The sequence below is a fragment of the Heterodontus francisci genome, chromosome 25, assembly GCF_036365525.1.
Source record: "Heterodontus francisci isolate sHetFra1 chromosome 25, sHetFra1.hap1, whole genome shotgun sequence".
NCBI lineage: Eukaryota > Metazoa > Chordata > Chondrichthyes > Heterodontiformes > Heterodontidae > Heterodontus > Heterodontus francisci.
The window spans coordinates 21,656,575-21,670,283 of record NC_090395.1 but is presented as its reverse complement, the minus strand read 5'-3'; the positions used below and the strand labels follow the sequence as shown (position 1 = coordinate 21,670,283).

The 13,709-nt window shown below is 47.5% G+C and overlaps 1 protein-coding gene across 11 annotated transcripts in view; it reads left to right on the top strand.

The window, feature by feature from the left end:
* The window catches only part of LOC137383779 (trichohyalin-like), a 251,631-nt gene that overhangs the window by 87,330 nt on the left and 150,592 nt on the right, over positions 1-13,709 (top strand). For all 11 annotated transcript variants that reach the window (XM_068056969.1, XM_068056972.1, XM_068056968.1 and 8 more), the window contains exons 8-9: positions 7,029-7,234; positions 11,092-11,149. In XM_068056969.1, the coding sequence (XP_067913070.1) occupies positions 7,029-7,234; positions 11,092-11,149 (264 nt within the window). The remainder of the gene's footprint in view (positions 1-7,028; positions 7,235-11,091; positions 11,150-13,709) is intronic.

Sequence of the window (13,709 nt, the reverse complement as noted above, 5' to 3'; positions counted from 1 at the left end):
CCCAGCTGAACTGGAGACACACAAGTCTGTCTTTGTGCAACAGCATGCCCAGTGCTTCACTGAGGTACAGTGTGAAATTCTTTACATCAGAGAACCCAAGTGATCCACAATGTCACATTACCGACAAGGTGGCCTGGGCTCTCAGCCACTCCTGTGAGGTCCTCCCCTATGACTGAAGTGGAGGCAGACTGCTCACTAGTGCCTGTCTGGGCCTGAGATACCTGTGGCAGTTGGCCTTGGCGTGCAGGTACAAGGTGGGGTGGGCACCTCCGAAGGCTGCTGCACCAGTGTCACTTCAGTGGAAGATTCTGTCACCGGGCATGACTCTCCAGATGCTTCGCCCATCGGAGAGACCAGGGAGACAGATGAGGATGATGGAGCCCCATGAGGTGTGGCCCCTTCATCACCATCTGTCACCTCCTCAGCACTTTAACGGTGCCTTTGATTGCTGGAGATTACCACCAGCTGGGGCACAGCTGGCATTCACTCCATGCTTCTTTGTGTTATTTGCGCCACTGACCTGTCAATGCTACAAACAGTGGCATACAGTTGGTGCATGTCCACTCAAGTGATGCCACATATGGCTCTCCATGAGGTTGGCCATTCTCTCAATGGAGGAGCTCATGAGCTCAAAGCCCTGAGCCATGGTGTCACACATGAGATGAATGGACTGGTGCATCCGCAGAGCTTTAGGTAACTCTGCATTGTGGGCCCACACCTCACGCTGATTCTCCAGGCAGAGCCACCTGTTTCAGGACTTCTGAGGCTTTGCAGCTCCACCCTGCTGAGCAGAACTGCATCTGTCCTCCATCCTCTGAGGGGAGACTGACCACTGCTGACACTGCCTCCCCTCTGCTCTGATGTAATATGTGCTTCACCCTGTGCCACCCTCTCGAAGAACGTGCAAATATCTGCGTTGGTGGAGAGTGCACAGGAAAGACGTGATGGTGCAGGATCCGATGTGTCTTCCTCCTCCGATTCCTTGGGAACTTGTTATCTTTGAGTAGACTCCTGTCCCTCTGCGGCTGGCCCTGTGGGTGACATAAGAGAAGATGGTGATGAGAGATTGGGACTGTCAGCAGATGCTCACAAAAAACAATAAATTGACAGCTCGTTGCATGGGGAGCATTGCCATGCAGCCCCTGAACATGGAGATGTTGAGATGTTTTCACCCTGTCTATGGCGCACCACCATCTCTCCATCCCCAGCCTCCCTGTGGTTTGACACTCTGGCCAAATCAAGGGCCAGCTCCTCAAAGTGCGTCAGTGACATGAGCTGTGGCTCCCCACTGTCCAGGCATTCAACTCCCACTTGACCTGCAAGATGAATAAGGATGCTGTTAGCACAAGGCCTCTCTCCATCACCACTCACAGCTTTTCAGTCACATCCGCTGCTGCAGTCTGCACTCCAGCATCCTGTCCAACAGCACTAGGGTTCTGACCAATGCTTATGGGTCATCAAGACTGCTGAGCACAATCTCTGCCATGGTCAAGAGAACTCTATGCGCCCTCAGGATGCCTCTCTCTTTTGTACTCTGGTGACTGCTGACCAGGAGGCCTGCCATCTGGGTCTATCTTTGGTCATTAAAATGCTTCTGGCACTGCACCCAATTCCTCCTCACTGCTCCTCAGCTGCAGACCTCGTAAGCTACCTCCAGCCATGCCCTCTTGGTGAGCCTTGCAGGCTTTCCATTGCCGCTGGCAGGGAACAGGATTTTTCTGCGCTCAGTCACCGCCTCCAGCAGCACCCCCAGTGAGGCATCAGAGAAATGGAGGGGGCGTGGTGAGGCCCTGGCACGGTGTGGCAGGGGCCTCCCTCCTCCTTGCTCTTTGTGCTGCTCCTACCTCTATCTCTTGGGAGAACAACAAACTGAGCAATGGCTGCCACCCGTCCTTTAAATTGGGCCCCACCTCTGACTCCGGACGTGATAAACATGGGAAGAGAGGAAGTATTAATGGGATTAAGCATCCTTGAAAGTTGATAAATCACCAGGGTGGATGAAATGTACCCCAGGCTGTTATAAGAAGCAAGAGAGGAAATAACAGAGGGTCTGACCATCATTTTCCAGTCCTCACTGGATACAGGTGTGGTGCTGGAGGATTGGAGAACTGCTAACATTGTACCTCTGTTTAAAAAGGGAGCGAAGGATAGACCGAATAATTACAGGCCAGTCAGTCTAACCTCAGTCATGGGCAAATTATTAGAATCTATTATGAGAGACAGGATAAACTGTCCCTTAGAAAGGCACAGGTTAATCAAGGATAGTCAACATGGATTTGTTAAGGGAAGATCTTGTTTGACCAACTTGATCAAATTTTTTGAAGAAGTTGAACAGGCAGATACAGAGTGCAGAGCGTCTGCGAGGAAGGTTAGACAGTTGACAGGGCAAAGTTGCAGCCAGTATGATGGGTTGAAGTGTGTCTATTTTAACGCAAGAAGTGTCAGGAATAATGGTGATGAACTTAGAGCATGGATCAGTACTTGGAGCTACGATGTTGTGGCCATTACGGAGACTTGGATATCACAGGGGCAGGAATGGATGTTGGATGTTCCGTGGTTTAGATGTTTCAAAAGGAATAGGGAGGGAGGTAAAAGAGGTGGGGAAGTGGCATTGCTAATCAGGGATAGTATCACAGCTGCAGAAAGGGAGGTCGTCGAGGAGGGTTTGTCTACTGAGTCAGTATGGATGGAAGTCAGAAACAGGAAAGGAGCAGTCACTTTATTGGGAGTTTTCTATGGACCCCCCAATAGCAACAGAGACACGGAGGAACAGATTGGGAGGCAGATTTTGGAAAGGTGCAGAAGTAACAGGGTTGTTGTCATGGGTGACTTCAACTTCCCAAATATTGATTGGAACCTTCTTAGTGCAAATAGTTTGGATGGAGCAGATTTTGTCAGGTGTGTCCAGGAAGGTTTCCTGACTCAATATGTAGATAGGCCGACTAGAGGGGAGGCTATATTGGATTTGGTGCTTGGCAACGAACCAGGCCAGGTGGCAGATCTCTCGGTGGGAGAGCATTTCGGTGATAGTGATCACAACTCCCTGACCTTTACTATAGTCATGGAGAGGCATAGGAGCAGACGGGATGGGAAAATATTTAATTAGGGGAGGGGGAATTACAATGCTATTAGGCAGGAACGGGGGAGCTTAAATTGGGAACAGATGTTCTCAGGGAAATGCACGACAGAAATGTGGAGGTTGTTTAGGGAGCACTTGCTGTGACTGCTGGATAGGTTTGTCCCAATGAGGCAAGGAAGGGATGGTAGGGTGAAGGAACCTTGGATGACAAGAGATGTAGAACAGCTCGTCAAGAGGAAGAAGGAAGCTTACTTAAGGTTGAGGAAGCAAGGATCAGACAGGGCTCTGGAGGGTTACAAGGTAGCCAGGGAGGAACTGAAGAATGGACTTAGGAGAGCTAGAAGGGGACAGGAAAAAGTCTTGGCGGGTAGGATTAAGGAAAATCCCAAGGCGTTCTACACTTATGTGAGGAACAAGAGGATGGCCAGAGTGAGGGTAGGGCCGATCAGGGATAGTGGAGGGAACTTGTGCCTGGAGTCGGAGGAGGTAGGGGAGGTCCTTAATGAATACTTTGCTTCAGTATTCACTAGTGAGAGGGACCTGGACGTTTGTGAGGACAGCGTGAAACAGGCTGATATGCTCGAACAGGTTGATGTTAAGAAGGAGGATGTGCTGGAAATTTTGAAAGACATGAGGATAGATAAGTCCCTGGGACCAGACGGGATATACCCAAGGTTATTACGGGAAGCGAGGGAAGAGATTGCCGCGTCTTTGGCGATGATCTTTGCGTCCTCACTGTCCACTGGAGTAGTACCAGATGATTGGAGGGTGGCAAATGTTATTCCCTTGTTCAAGAAAGGGAATAGGGATAACCCTGGGAATTGCAGACCAGTCAGTCTTACGTCGGTGGTGGGCAAATTATTGGAGAGGATTCTGAGACAGGATTTATGATTATTTGGAAAAGCATAGTTTGATTAGAGACAGTCAGCATGGCTTTGTGAGGGGCAGGTCATGCCTCACAAGCCTTATTGAATTCTTTGAGGATGTGACAAAACACATTGATGAAGGAAGAGCAGTGGATGTGGTGTATATGGATTTTAGCAAGGCATTTGATAAGGTTCCCCATGGTAGGCTCATTCAGAAAGTAAGGAGGCATGGGATACAGGGAAACTTGGCTGTCTGGATACAGAATTGGCTGGCCCATAGACGACAGAGGGTGGTAGTAGATGGAAAGTATTCAGCCTGGAGCTTGGTGACCAGTGGTGTTCCGCAGGGATCTGTTCTGGGACCTCTGCTCTTTGTGATTTTTATAAATGACTTGGATGAGGAAGTGGAAGGCTGGGTTAGCAAGTTTGCCGATGACACGAAGGTTGCTGGAGTTGTGGATAGTGTGGAAGGCTGTTGTAGGTTGCCACAGGACATTGACAGGATGCAGAGCTGGGCTGAGAAGTGGCAGATGGAGTTCAACCTGGAAAAGTGTGAAGTGATTCATTTTGGAAGGTTGAATTTTGAATGCAGAATACAGGCTTAAAGACAGGATTCTTGGCAGTGTGGAGGAACAGAGGGATCTTGGGGTCCACGTCCATAGATCCCTCAAAGTTGCCACCCAAGTTGATAGGGTTGTTAAGAAGGCGTATGGGGTGTTGGCTTTCATTAACAGGGGGATTGAGTTTAAGAGCTGCGAGGTTATGCTGCAGCTCTATAAAGCCCTGGTTAGACCACACTTGGAATATTGTGTTCAGTTCTGGTCGCCTCATTATAGGAAGGATGTGGAAGCTTTAGAGAGGGTGCAGAGGAGATTTACCAGGATGCTGCCTGGACTGGAGGGCATGTCTTTTGAAGAAAGGTTGAGGGAGCTAGGGCTTTTCTCATTGGAGCGAAGAAGGATGAGAGGTGACTTGATAGAGGTGTACAAGATGATGAGAGGCATAGATAGAGTGGATAGCCAGAGACTTTTTCCCAGGGCGGAAAGGGCTATCACCAGGGGGCATAATTTTATGGTGATTGGGGGAAGGTTTAGGGGAGATGTCAGAGGTAAGTTCTTTACACAGAGTATGGTGGGTGCGTGGAATGCACTGCCAGTGGTGGTAGTAGAAGCCGATACATTAGGGACATTTAAGCGACTCTTGGATAGGTACATGGATGATAGTAGAATGAAGGGTATGTAGGTAGTTTGATCTTAGAGCAGGTTAAAGTGTCGGCACAACATCGTGGGCCGAAGGGCCTGTACTGTGCTGTACTGTTCTATGTTCTAAGTAACAAGGAAGATAGACGAGGGTAGTGCAGTTGATGTGGTCTACATAGATTTTATCAAGGCTTTTGACAAGGTCCCACTTGGCAGACTGGTTAAAAAAATAAAATCCCATGGGATCCAGGGAAATGCAGCAAGGTGGATACAAAATTGGCTCAGTGACAGGAAACAAAGGGTAATTGTTGACGGGAGTTTTAGCGACTGGAGGGCTGTTTACAGTGGCATTCCGCAGGGCCCCTGCCCCACTGTGCCAGGGCCTCACCGCGCCCCCTCCATTTCTCTGATTCCTCACTGGGGGTGCTGCAGAATACTGAGAAGTGTAAAGGAAGTGAGGGACCTTGGAGTGAATGTCCACAGATCCCTGAAGGTAGCAGGACAGGTCGATAAGGTGGTTAAGAAGGCATATGGAATCTTTTCTTTTATTAGCTGAAGTGTAGAATACAAGAACAGGGATGTTATGCTGGAACTGTATAACTCATTGGTTAGATCACGACTTGAGTACTGTCTGCAGTTCTGGTCACCTCATTACAGAAAGGATGTAATTGCACTCGAGAGGGTACAGAGGAGATTTACGAGGATGTTGCCAGGACTGGAAAAATGCAGCTCTGTGGAAAGATTGGATAGGCTGGGGTTGTTCTCCTTGGAACAGAGAAGGCTGAAGGGAGATCTGATTGAAATGTACAAAATTTTGAGAGACCTGGATAGAATGGAGGTGAAGGGTCTATTAGCAGAGCGGTCAGTGATGAGGGGGCATAGAATTAAAGTGATTGGTAGAAACATTAGAGGGGAGATGAGGAAAGACTTTTTCACCCAGAGGTTGGTGGGGGTCTGGAACTCACTACCTGAAAGGGTAGTTGAGACAGAAACCCTCAACTCATTCAAAAGAAGTCTGGGTATGCACGTCAAGTGCCGTAATCTGCCGGGCTACGGACCAAATGCTGGAAGGTGGGAATAGAATAGATGGATTGCATTTCGGTCAGCACAGACAAGATGGGCCAAGTGGCCTCTTTCTGTACCTTAAACTTTCTATGATTCTATGTCTCTCCTCCTACCTGTGTCTGCCACTGCTAATAGGGCAGTGAGTGTGACTCGAGGCCAATTAGCATATTTCCATAACAAAATCGCAATGTGCGCACGATGCCGATGTGGTGGACTGTCGGGATCTGGAGTGACTGTGACATCGGGGCCCAACCCCAGAATGGAAATCCGGCCTGGTGTGTTGGTCTGATTTAAAGGTTGCTGCCTGTAAAATCTCTTTCCTTTAGTGCTGACAAAGACACCCGTATATTTCTGTGATATTTTGTGTGTTAATGAGAAAGCTAGTTATCGTCATTTAATAGGTGAAGCAGCCAGATGAAACAGTGCTGCAACACAGTCTATTATTATATCTGTGTGAGGTTGGTCTGGACATGTCTGGTGTGGTACAGCCACTGGTTTGAGAAACAGAGAGGGTATGTTTCAGATATAGGAAAACCAAAATAAATCTTTCAGATATGCCCGAGGGCACTGAATCTGAGTTGTGGAGAGTAACGCCAGAGAGATGGCAGGAATCATCCTTTATCTTGAGGGTGACCAACAGCTAGAATGGGGGAAGCTGGGTGTCTGATGGTAGGAGATTGGCTAATTTATGGAACAATGAGATTAATTGTGATGAAGCAATTTATTCATCTGAACTTAGCATGTGATTCCCAAGATCTAAAGGTAAGGTGTAGTCATCCCCAGGCTTATTATCACAGGTGTGGGTTTTCTCCCTTCCAGTTGCAGGCTGAGCTTGTCTCTCTGCACAATAAACAGGACGAGAGCATCACTGAGAACGAGAAACTCAAACTGACCAATCAGGAGCTGGAGACGCAGCTGGAGCAGATCCAACAGGAGCTTCAGGAGGCCCAGGATCGGCTGCTGGGTCAACAGGAGGAAGCAGCTCAACGAGAGGAGAAAGAAGCTCAACGAGAAGAGAAGGAAGGGTAAGAGATCCCTGTACACACCCCATACCCTGTGTACACAGCCCACAAACTGTGTACACATCCCCACACTGTGTACACATTGTGCGTGCTGCAGCTGGGATTTTGTGTGGCCCCCTGAGGCAGGGTCGGAGGCGGGGTTTCATGGAGTATTGTGACGGAGGGGTGAGGGCGGGGGGAGACGGAGGGCTCATCACCTCCCTGTCACAAGCGATCTTCCCATGTGCGGGATAGTCCAATGACGGCCTTCTTGCCCAGATGCCAATTGAGGACTTTAAATGACCTCTTAACAGTCAATTAAGGGCCTCTTCCTCTGGCACTGGGATTTTACCAGCAGCAGGGGGGCCTTTGCCACCCGGGGAATTTATGGCCCACGGAGGACCCCCACTAGGAACCATTCTACCCCCCCCCGGGATCCCCTCCCCCCGCACTGTATGACCATCCCCGCATCCCACTCACCAGGACCTTTTGGACTGGCTCAGGTGACCCTGCCTCATCTACCTCTGATCCAGGGTGCCAACACTGGGCCTGGGTCTGAGGCCTCTGCAGTACCGGCAGTGGCCAGCACTCCCAATGGCGCTGCTGATACTGCTGAGCTGCTAGCCCTCTGATTGGTCAGCAGCTCTTGGAGGCAGGATCCCTGTCTTTAAATGGATGGGAATCCCGGCTCGTGAAACTTAGAAATTAAAAGACCGGACGATCACTCCCGGGCGGGAGGGGTGGGGGCAGAGGGTGCAAAAAGGCCAAGGCGAGCTTTCACCCATCTCTTCAGCCCGGTGCCAGGAGTCCCGGCTCCAGCACAAAATCTATCCCTGCAGACATATCACGCACTGTGTACCCATCCCACACACAGTGTACATACCCCGTACACTATGTACACACCCCACACACTTCTTGCACACTGCATACACAACCAGTACACTGGGTATGCATCCCACACACTGCATACACACCCCACACACTGCGTACACACCCCACACACCCCACACACCCCACACACACCCCACACACTGCGTACACATCCCACACACACTGTACACACCACGCATACTGCCTGGACACTCCGCACACTATATACACACACTGTACACAATGTACACAACCCACAAGCTGCTTGCATACCCCACACACAGAGGCAGTACTGGACCTAATCCTCGGGAATGAAGCCAGACAAGTGTCAATGGGGGAGCATTTTGGGGATAGTGACCATAACTCTGTAAGATTTAAGGTAGTTATGGAAAAGGACAAAGATGGACTGGAAATAAAGGTTCTGAATTCGGAGAAGGCCGATTTCAATATGATAAAACAGGATCTGGCTAAAGTGGACTGGGAGCAGCTACTTGTAGGAAACTCTACATCAGACTAGTGGGAGTCATTCAGAAAGGAAATAGTGAGAGTTCAGGGCAAACACTTTCCCGCGAAGGTGAAGGGTAGGATCCAGGGAACCCTGGATGTCAAGGGATATAGTGGATTGGATAAGGGAAAAAAAGGAGGCTTATGGCAGGTTCAGAGTGCTGAAAACAGCGGAGGCCCTAAAGGAGTATAGAAAGTGTAGAGGGTACTTAAAAAAGTAATTAGGAGAGCGAAGAGAGGGCATGAAAAAGTACTGGCAAGCAAGTTAAAGGAAAATCCCAAGGCGTTTGATAAGTATATTAAGGGCAAGAGAATAACCAGTGAAAGAGTAGGGCCCATTAGGGACCAAAGTGGCAATCTGTGTATGAAGCCGGAGGACATAGGTGAGGTTTTAAATGATTACTTTTCATCTGTGTTCACTATGGAGAAGGACAATTGTAGGTATGGAGATCAGGGAGGAGGATTGTGATATACTTGAACAAATTAGCATTGAAAGGGAGGAAGTATTAGCAGTTTTAATGGGCTTAAAAGTGGATAAATCCCTAGGCCCAGATGAGCTGTTATGTGAGGCAAGGGAGGAGATTGCAGGGGCTCTGACACAAATTTTCAAACCCTCTCTGGCCACAGGAGGGGTGCCAGAGGATTGGAGGACAGCAAATGTGGTACCATTATTCAAGAAGGGTAGCAGGGATAAACCAGGTAATTACAGGCCAGTGAGTCCAACATCAGTGGTTGGGGAACTATTGGAAAAAGTTCTGAGGGACAGGATTAATATCCACTTGGAGAGGCAGGAATTAATCAAGGATAGTCAGCATGGCAGTGTCAGGGGAAGATCATGTCTAACAAACTTGATTGAATTTTTCGAGGAGGTGACTAGATGTGTAGATGAGGGTAAAGCAGTTGATGTGGTCTACATGGACTTCAGTAAGGATTTTGATAAGGTCCCGCATGGGAGATTGGTTAAGAAGATAAGAGCCCATGGGATCCAGGGCAATTTGGCAAATTGGATCCAAAATTGGCTTAGTGGCAGGAGGCAGAGGGCAATGGTCGAGGGTTGTTTTTGCGATTGGAAACCTGTGACCAGTGGTGTACCGCAGGGATCAGTGCTGGGACCCTTGCTGTTTGTAGTGTACATTAATGATTTAGACGTGAATATAGGAGGTATGATCAGTAAGTTTGTAGATGACATGAAAATTGGCGGTGTCATAAATAGTGAGGAGGAAATCCTTAGATTACAGGACAATATAGATGGGCTAGTAAGATGGGCAGAGCAGTGGCTGATGGAATTTAATCCTGAGAAGTGTGAGGTAACGCATTTTGGGAGGACTAACAAGGCAAGGGAATATACAGTGGATGGTTTGACCCTAGGAAATTCAGAGGGACCTTGGTGTACTTGTCCATAGATCACTGAAGGCAGCAGCACAGGTAGATAAGGTGGTTAGGAAGGCATATGGGATACTTGCCTTTATTAGCTGAGGCATAGAATATAAGAGCAGGGAGGTTATGATGGAGCTGTATAAAACGCTAGTTAGGCCACAGTTGGAGTACTGTGTACAGTTCTGGTCGCCACACTATTGGAAGGATGTGATTGCAGTGGAGAGGGTGCAGAGGAGATTCACCAGAATGTTGCCTGGGCTGGAGCATTTCAGCTATGAAGAGAGACTGAATAGGCTAGGGTTGTTTTCCTTGGAGCAGAGAAGGCTGAGGGGGGGACCTGATTGAGGGATACAAAATTATGAGGGGCATAGATAGGGTAGATAGGAAGAAACTTTTTTTCCTTCGTGGAGGTGTCAATAACTAGGGAGCATAGATTTAAGGTAAGGGGCAGGAGGTTGAGAGGGAATTTGAGGAAATATTTTTTCACCCAGAGGGTGGTTGGAATCTGGAACGTACTGCCTGAAGAGGTGGTGGAGGCAGGAACCCTCACAACATTTAAGAAGTATTTAGATGAGCACTTGAAATGCCATGCATACAAGTCTATGGGCCAAGTGCTGGAAAATGGGATTAGAATAGATAGGTGCTTGATGGCCAGGGCGGACACGATGGGCCAAAGGGCCTGTTTCTGTGCTGTATAACTCTATGACTCTATGTTCTATGTCACTGCATGCACACCCAGTGCACTGCATACACATCCCACACACTGCGTACACATCCCACACATTGCGTACACACGATGCATACTGTGTACACACCATACGCACGCTGTGCACACCCTGCATACTGCATACACAGCCCACACATTATGTACATGCCCTGCACACTGCATAAACACCATGTATACTGCATACACAACTCGCACACAGTGTACACGCCCTGCACATGGCATACACACCCTGTACATAGTGACACTGTGAATCATCAGGGCCAGCCTCACATTGATGCAGTAAGTGACTGTAGTCCTCAACTCCCAGAAATCCCTGATGAACAGGAAACCTGCTCTGGGATTTGGGATTGAGGTGCCCGCGAATGATCAAATCTAACAATAAACAATAATAAATTTATTACAGAGAGCGGGATCAATCTCCCAGCAATGAGGGTCTGCGTTCCGATGAAGCTGATCCACAGGTAATGAGGGATAAACATAATGTGACAAAGTTATATAAATAGGCTGCTTCTAAATCAATGAAAATTGATATGGACTTCCAGAAGGCATTTGATAAAGTCCCCCACAAGAGACCGTTAGCTAAAGCTGAAGTTCATGGAACTGAAGGTAAATTATTGACCGAATTAGGAAATTGGCTGAGTGAAAGGAGACAGAGAGTAGGGATACTGGCTAGGTACTCTAATTAGCAGGATGTGACTAGGATCTATGTTGGAAACGTAGGAACATTGGAAATAGGAACAGGAGTGGGCTATTCGGCCCCTCGAGCCTGCTGCACCATTCAACTAGGTCATGGCTAATCTTCTACCTCAACGCCATTTTCCATTTTTCTTGACATCTTTCATATCTAGAAATCTATCAATCTCTGTCTTAAATATGCTCAATGACTGACACTCACAACCCTCTGGGGTAGAGAATTCCACAGTTTCACCACCCTCTGAGTGAAGAAATTCCTCCTCATCTCAGTCCTAATTGTCCTACCTCCTATTCTGAGACTGTGTTCCCTGGTTCTAGACCCCACCCCCCCAGCCAGGCGAAAGAACCTTCCTGCATCTACCCTTTTGAGCCCTGTAAGAATTTTGTATGTTTCAATGAGATCACCTCTCATTCTTCTAAATTCTAGAGAATACAGGTCCAGTCTCCTCAATCTCTCAACTCAGCTATTCACTGTATTTGTTAATGACTCAATGACAGGATAGAGAGATACATATCCAAGTTATCCAATGACACAAAGATAGGTTGTAGTGTAAGCAGTGTAGATGGAAGCAAAAAATTGAAAGGTGAACAACTTTGGACCTAAAAACGATTTTCCAGAGTACTTTTGAAATCATGAAATGCTAGAAACAGTGGAGGTCCAAAGATACTTAGGGGTCCATTTATATAGATCATTAAAAGAGACATGGAAAGATATAGAAAATAATCAGAAAGGCTGGACTTTGTGTCTAGCAGACTAGAATACAAGGGGGTAGATGTTATACTGCAGATATACGAAGCCCTAGATATACCTCAGCTAGGGTATTGTGTTTAGTTATGTACATCACACTGGAAGGATATATTGGCCTTGGAAGGAATGCAGCACAGATTTAATAGAATGTGTTTTTTTATTTGTTCGGTGGATGCTGGTTTCGCTAGCTAGGCCAGCATTTATTGCCCACCCCTAAATTGCCCTTGAGAAGGTGGTGGTGAGCTGCCTTCTTGAACCGCTGCAATCCTTGGGGTGTAGGTACACCCACGCTGTTGTTAGGAAAGGAATTCCAGGATTTTGACCCAGTAACAGTGAAGGAACAGCGATTTAGTTCCAAGTCAGGATGGTGTGTGACTTGGAGGGGAACTTGCAGGTGGTGGTGTTCCCATGCATCTGCTGCCCTTGTCCTTCTAGGTGGTAGAGGTCGCAAGTTTGGAAGGTGCTGTCAAAGGATTCTTGGTGCATTGCTGCAGTGCATCTTGTAGGTGGTACACACTGCTGCCACTGTGCGTCAGTGGTGGAGGGAGTGAATGTTTAAGGTGGATGGGGAGCCAACCAAGCGGGCTGCTTTGTCTTGCATGGTGTCCAACTTCTTGAGTGCTGTTGGAGCTACACCCATCCAGGCAAGTGGAGAGTATTCCATCAGACTCCTGACTTGTGCCTTGTAAATGGTGGAGAGGCATTGGAGAGTCAGGAGGTGAGTTACTCACCACAGAATTCCCAGCCTCTGACCTGCTGTTGTAGCCACAGCACTTATGTGGCTGGTCCACTTTAATTTCTGGTCAATGGTAACCCCCATGATGTCGAAATTGGGGGATTCAGCGATGGTAATGCCATTGAACACCAAAGGCGATGGTTAGATTCTCTCTTGTTTGACATTGTCATTGTCTGGCACTTGTGCGGCGTGAATGAGGAGAAGGAATAAAGATTAATCAGCGTCTTTATTACATGTCTCGCACATTAACTTTGCAGTTCATGGTTGTAAATACTAAACACTACTGAATGAGAATATATCTTGCTATCAAGAGGGTTAAATTATGAGGGAGATTACACAAACTAAGGTTGTATTCCCTGGAATAGAAGGTTAAGCGGTGATTTGATTGAAGTTTTCAAGATATTAAGGGGAACAGAGAGGGTAGATAGAGAGAATCTATTTCTGTTCTTTGGGGAGTCTAGGATTAGGGGACATAGTCTATAAATTAGAGCTGGGTCGTTCAGGAGTGAAATTAGGAAACAATTCAAAATGCAAAGGCTGGTGGAAATTTGGAACTCTGTTACGCAAGGGGCAATTGATGCTGGATCAATTGTTAATGTTAATTCTGAGATTGAGAGATTTTTGTTATCCAAAAGTATTAAGAGATATTGGGCAAAGCTTGGTATATGGAGTTAGGTTGCAGATCAACCATGATCTCTTGAATGGTGGAACAGACTCAAGGGGCTGAATGGCTTCGTCCCGTTTCCGTGAAAAGAATTGAAATAATGTTTAATGTAAGTGTGTTGGAGAAAACATTATAATTTGGTAGTTTACATTATTAATATTTATAACTGAAGCCAAGTCA